The 6,780-nt window shown below is 44.0% G+C and overlaps 1 protein-coding gene across 5 annotated transcripts in view; it reads right to left on the bottom strand.

Annotated features, from left to right (window-relative positions):
* Positions 1-1,342: 1,342 nt before the first annotated feature.
* The window catches only part of TMEM108 (transmembrane protein 108), a 162,263-nt gene continuing 156,825 nt past the window's right edge, over positions 1,343-6,780 (bottom strand). For all 5 annotated transcript variants that reach the window (XM_085051278.1, XM_085051277.1, XM_085051280.1 and 2 more), the window contains 2 exons: positions 3,091-3,245; positions 1,343-1,685 (listed from right to left, as the gene is read on the bottom strand). In XM_085051278.1, coding sequence (XP_084907404.1) covers positions 1,563-1,685; positions 3,091-3,245 — 278 coding nt within the window. In that variant the 3' untranslated portion in view covers positions 1,343-1,562. The remainder of the gene's footprint in view (positions 1,686-3,090; positions 3,246-6,780) is intronic.

The raw sequence follows: 6,780 nt of genomic DNA, 5'->3' as shown, positions 1-6,780 counted from the left end.
TTCCCAAATTACCCATCCATGTCCATACACAGCCTTGTTGTCCTGCCTACCCTGGTCACCTTGAGAGGAAGCTCTGAATTACTCTCTGATGCTGAGAGAAAAACAAATATCCAGGAGAGTGCCTGTAACATTACAATTTTCCAGTTTCTGGAAGCCTGTAGTCCACGTTTAGGTTTGTGCCTCAGCACAGCAGAAGTGCATGTATGGGATGGGGAGAAAGGAGTAGCAACAATGCCTCTGTGGCCCTCTGAGCCAAATCTGGGTCCTGCTCCTGCCATCATTTGGGAAAGTTGTCGTGTTGCTCTGACTAACAGCAGCCACTGGAGCACTGTCATTAGGTGGGAACAGCTGGACCAGATGTGCCACAGCTGTAAGTCCCTCTTTGGTACCAGCTGTGGCTCACCTTGAACCAGGCATATGGTAGTGGTGCTACACTAACCCTGCCCTGCCTAAACTTCCCCTTCATGCAACCAAGCATTAAACCTGAGCAGCCAGCAGCAGGGAGCAACCAGATGGAGCAGGGGGTAAACTGCCCCTCACAGCCTGCTCCTGATGAAGTGAGGAGTGAAAGCAGAAAATAATTTAGCAGGACTGATGGCCTGAGACGGGGAGAAGGAGGGCAAGACTTCAAAGGACAGAGGTCATTTCACTTGCTGAATGATATAAAAAAGCAATTTGAAAAGCAAAACTGAATATTGGTCCCAGAGTAACAGTTCTGGGTTACTCAAAGAGACAGCATCGATTTGAGCAAAGCCATTCCATGTTCTGTATTAGTCTTGCCTTGTAGCAACCTATTTTTAATCCATCATTTAAGCTTCATTCACTCTTACTATTCCCCTAACACTATTAGAGTTAGTATCTAGCACTTAACAGGGTAGGACAGAATTGCCATTTTGCCCTGGAACACTGCATTTTCCTTCCTAAGGCGTGAAGGAAAGCCTCAGAGAGGAGAACAGGGTATGAGGAAACTTGATTCAGTGGCACTAGCAAGCTAGGCACACAAGATAAATAAAACTGTGGGGAAATGGAAATGTGGTCAAAGCCCCAACATTCAAATAGTGGGAGTCCCTAATGACCAGATTTAAAGATTTCTGATAAATTCAAGGGAATTTTTTGTTCCTTTGAAGGGAGCACTCTACATACCTTCTTCTGAGGCTGTTTGATGTTCAGGAAATAATTCTAGGCTTCTAAGGCTGAAGTGTAGCAGCTCTTAGTCCAGTGTGTAGTGTGGTGTGGTTAAAACACTTTTGCAGGAAAAAAGGGCCATTCTTGTTTTTCAGACCGTGTATATTTGGCAGCAGTTTGTAAATGAGAGTAAAGCAAACAGTCCACCTGACAGGTGTTTTGCTTAGAAATACCTTTATTTTATAAAGCCACAGTTTGTTCTGTAAAGTTTTACCACACTTATAAAAAAGGGGCTGACAATTCTGAGGGCCAAAGAAAAGCTGAAAACATTTCTTATAATTCAGGGTTACACAAAGGTTATATTTATAATATATATATATTTATTTATAATTTGGAGACAGTAGAGATGAAACTGCAGTACGGGGGCAGTTGTGGGGTCATATTTCAGAGACTTGCTCGTGTCCCACAAATAGCGTTTCCTGACAGAAGGGGTTCACCAGGACCATCCCACTGTCGCGGTAGTCGCCGTTGGCCGGGGAGCGCGGCTCGGACAGGTGGTCCTAGGGGAAAAACAGAGAAGCAGGTTGAGCACTTCACACCCTTCTCCCTCCACGAGCACACAGGGCACTCCTCCCAATCCCCCAAAGATGCCACAGGTCGCCTGTGGGCTGTGTCTCTGGAGAGCCATGTTTGGTGAGCTGGTTTCACCCTTACTCAGGCAGGAGGAACTGTGAGTGAAGAGTTCCTCTGAGGGTCAGCTGATTCTTTCTCAGCCTGGGGACCCAGAAGTCAGATGCAGCAAACTTCCAGTCCCTTTGCAGACTTGGAGCTTTCACGTTGGGTTTTTTTCCTTCAGTTTATTGGCTCATTGTAAGAGTTTCCTGTCTCTCAGCTGGGCTTGACTCCTCAAAGATGCATTTTCAGTTTCTTTTTAAGGTCAGAAAGCCACAGATATGGGTCCCAGCTACCCGAGCATGCCCCAGTTCAGTCATGTTTTGATCAGGTTTAAATGACTCAGATGACAGCTTTTGAAGACCACCCTGTATGTGACTAGGCCTGACATTTGATTCTGGGCAAGCTAGACCAGTTCCTGCTTTAGCTTGAGCAACATGATTGCTAGCAAAGTGGAGTTAATGAAGTGACCATGACTCTTTATCTAATCACATCTCAGAGGTTCCTTTCTAATCTTTTTTTTTAATTAATTTTATCAGATGAATTAGTCAGCTAGCTGATCTGAAAATCACTTTAGCATTAACTCAAACTCTCCACTGTTTATAGTTTTTAAATGCCTTTGAACTAAACTGAATTATTCTCTGTCTCTGAAGCCAGAGAATACATTCCTATCAGTAGGATCACCTGCCCATGTGAGAATAATCATACTGAATCTGTCAGATCCCTTAAATAAAGGCTGATGAGTGGACACCACCACCACCACACACCCCCACATACTGATGTTCTGATTGCTGTTGTAATGGGAACACTCATTCTCTGAACTGGTATTTGAGAAGTTACAGGCTGCTCCTGAGAAACAAATGCACAAAATTTTTTTGCGTTATTAACTCCCATCATCTTCCTTCTGTGATGCTGTGTGGGACATGCGCAATGGACTGACTGTCAGTGATGAGCCAGCCCAAAGGGCTCTCCTTAAGCCATCATGGCATGGCTTAATGGCTGTTGGCTCACAAGGAAGAGAAACCCAGGAACAAATTCACCTAGAGGTAGATAATGTCCTGTGTCACCATACAGCAATATGGAACACGTCTGCAGTGGTTGGGAATAGGATGACGATCCAGTTTTGCTGACATATTTATCCTATCTAATACATGTGTAAGAGTGAGTCCTTCTCAAAAAGCTGTTTCCCTGCACATGTGTAGGGATTTCAAGGCTTTATTAATATGACTTCCTCTCCCCTCCTCCCACCATGGCTTCAGTCACAGTTTTCAGACAGTTCTGCAAGTGAGGTACCTCTGAAGTCTCCAGCGACTGGATCTCTCTTGGTAACTCTACAGCATGCCTGTTGAAGTAGTCCATGGTGATAGCATTATTCCAATAGCTCAGGTTGTTCTCTGGGTTAGACGTCTTCTTCTTCCTTCTCATGCAGCAGACTGTCAGTAGAACTGCTGTCAATAGAAACATGTCAAAAATTTGGTTATTTCCTTTCAGTAAGGACTCATCAGTACCATGGGTTTGTACTTTATGTTACTTAAGGAGAGGGCTGGTGACCTGAGTTCATACACCTCAATCTGAGTCAGTCCTAGCTCTCTGCTAACAGACCCTGCACAGTTATGTCAGAATCTGGGCCAAGCACATGAGGCTTTGGGCTTGGCAGAATATGCAGTTTTTACTTTCTTTTTGATGTGCGTATATAATCTCCAAGATGTGGCTGCCTAATAAATGAAAAGCATTGTTGCTGTAACTGATGGCATTTTAATATCTAAGCAAGGATTTACAGACCCTCTAGGAGAGAGGGCATTCCTCAGGGACAAAGATGCCTCAGTGGGGATCTTTTCTGCCTCTTGGGCATTCAGAGGCTGCAGTGATAAGCACAAGGCAAGTGGGCAGTGAGAAAGACCTGTCCTAGCTCAAACCGCAAATTCATAAATGCTTAGTTCCGTGTCGATACCAAAAGTTTCTGGCCTGAAGTGCCACTGATCCCTGCCTCTGTTGCCTGCTGTTCATAACTTGGATTTTGGGTTCTTTGTGACCATGCTCCAACACATCAGCAACCAGTCAGGGGAACAGGTGCATTCCTGAATGGATCAGACATTGGTAAGGTGACATGGAGATCCCCTGCAGCACCTGTCTCACACACCTTACACTTCCAGGAAAGTGTGAACCCCAGAGCTGGGGTTTTCCTGCCTGTCTCCAGCAGCTGTATCAGCATGTGGGACCTACTGATAAGGGTAACCTGTTCCCCACACTTGCCTGGGCATTGGGGAATGTCTGAGCACGGCTTTTTTTTTTTCTCACCTGTGGAGCACCTGTTTTCTCACCTGTTAAGCTTCTACAATCTGAAATATTTGATCTTAAAGTAGAGCAGTTAGGCAAAACAAAGTGACCAGCAAGTAAAGCTAGCTGATGCAATTGTCTGTCTGGTCTCAAGGCCACAGGCACCCCTGGACCCCAGAAATGCCCAGGCAATGCTCTCCCAGCAGGCAGCCGAACACAAAGCAGACTGAGTGTTATTTTCTGGAATTGCTTCCAGTTTATTAATCTCTCTTGCAATTCAGATGGGTAATCCTGGTAACTTTATGAGAGTCAGGCAAACCCACTGTAACAGAGTTACTGCTCCCACTGGCCCTCGCTCAGGCAGAAGCTGGGGCCTGTGCAAGGGTTTGCTCAGAGCTGCAATGTGTAAGCTCTGTCTGCTTCTCTTACACCTGTGGAATTAATTGACCAGTTGTATTTGTAATCTACCTGATTTACACAGACAGGTAGCTGCACATGTACTTACTTTGATTTGTACCCATGAAATAGGGAATGCCCTGCTGTAAACTCCCTCTATCATTTCTAAATCCCTTATGGTAGAAGAGAGAAAATATTCATGAAGCAGAAAAATGTATTTTTTCCTCAGCTACAGGTAAAATTCTATATTGGAATTATAACTCAGAGGAAAGAAAATACTGCAGAGAGATCACTGCTGCTATGTATGTTTTGACAGACATTGCAGCTACTCATGTGCCATGGGTCTAATTTCTTATCCCATCTACCACACAAAATAGCAACACAAAAGTTCAAGGCTAGAGCTCTATTAAAAAAAAAAAGCTACTAAGAATAAAAAAAAATTTAAAAAACTGTTTCAGTTCAGGCAGTTCTGTCACAAATAACTTCATCTGCTGACAGCCCAACAGCCTGAACCCTGCTGCTGCAACTTGTGGGCCACCAGAACTACTCTCTCTGCCCAGGGAAATGCCTGTCCTCCTGAAGGGCTGCACCTTTTATCCCACTTTGCTGCTGGCCTATCTGTGTCCCAGCCACACCTGCAGGCTCACAAAGACTAGAAAGTGATGCAGGACTTGCATTTAGTTCTCACCACTGCTGGTGAGAGCCAACAGTCCTTGGAAATTTTCAGTATTCCAACAAAAAGTGATCCATCCCTAAGGCACAGAGCATTTCTGAAGGTGCCTGAGGACCTGAGAGCCCCAGTAAATCCAACTCTGTGCAAATATGTTTTTGAAAGCCTGAGGTTTTACAGCTTATGAAATATTGTGGCTGCTGACAGAGAAGTATCAGAGGGTTTAGGGGCTGGAAAGCCAGTGACACTGAGTTGAGAGAGATCTCAGCTTCTTCCAGCAGGAAGTGGCCTTTCCATGTGCAGATACATAGAGCAACAATACTCCCTCCTTTAATTACACTCTTGGCCTCCAACCATAGTGAACACACAGAAAATGGACGGAAGAACATGGAAAATGTGTTCCTGAGCTTCCTCAAATATGTATTTTAGCAGAAGAATGTCTACCTAAGCTGCCCCAATTCAAAACAGAGGAGACTTCATTTAAGAGGGAGAGTGATGACAGCACAGCTGTAATGGGGCTATTCCCTCTTCATCTTATATTAACTGCCCTTTTCATAGAACTATAGAATAATTTAGGTTGGAAAAGATCTTTAAGAATGTTGAGTCCAATCAATAACACTGCCAGATCCACCACTAAACTGTGGCATTAAGAGCCACATCTACCACATAATATGCCACATATGGGGCATATTTTAGTGAAATCAATGTACCCAACATAGGAATTCTCACTTCCAGAACAACACTAGGACTAGGGTAGAGATTTACCAATATTCCTGGATATCCTTTTGTTCCCATGATTAGAATTATGTGTATTACAGAAAAATTCTTCCAGACAGACAACTGTGATGGCCAGGGAGGACATATTAGATGGATGAAATACACAGAGGGTAAAGATGGTTTGGAAGGCACAAATGGCAGTAATGACAACAACAGAACTGAAGAGACAGAAGAAGTAGCTGCCAACACTCTGCTTATCTTTCCTGGTATATTACATGGCAAACTCTTCTCTGGTTTTCAAGCTATCCTCTGGATGCTTTCTGGAAGTCAGAACAGCTCAACTTCCCTTTGCCTGCTCCGTGTTAAAGGCAATGGTGAGTGCCATGAAAAGGACATGTCCATGTTGTCCCTGTGTCAGCCTGAAGCCCCTTGTACAGAGACTATGGCATATGTTAGGAAATATTACAGGTCTCTGGAGGTTCAGAGATTTTTGAAGCATTTCTAACCCATATCTTTTCACATGTTCAAGAGCTGAGCTGCTGATAAGCTCCAGCTCTGACACTGGACATTCTTTGGCAATAAGGCAAGTCACATCTGCATCATCTGTCCCCACAGCCATGAAACAGGACATAATACCTCCCACAAATGGGAGAAACAAGATTCTCAAAGATTTACAGGTTTCTAGCCTGGTGGGAACATGTCCATCACTGACTGTCACCTTCATACCACCTACACTTCAGGAGACTTTCACCTTTTACCTTTAATATAAGCTGTATTTAAGGTACAGCACATCTCACAGGAAAACACTTGGCTTTAATTAAGGATACAGAGTGACCAGATACCCATTCCATTCCCAAAAAGTTTGTTTCAATGTTTAATTTCCATTGTGGGGACACATTTACATTCCCCTTGTGTAAATACTT

The sequence above is a fragment of the Lichenostomus cassidix genome, chromosome 2, assembly GCF_008360975.1.
Source record: "Lichenostomus cassidix isolate B80296 chromosome 2, HeHo_3.0, whole genome shotgun sequence".
Classification (NCBI taxonomy): domain Eukaryota; kingdom Metazoa; phylum Chordata; class Aves; order Passeriformes; family Meliphagidae; genus Lichenostomus; species Lichenostomus cassidix.
This window is presented reverse-complemented; position numbering and strand designations above follow the sequence as displayed.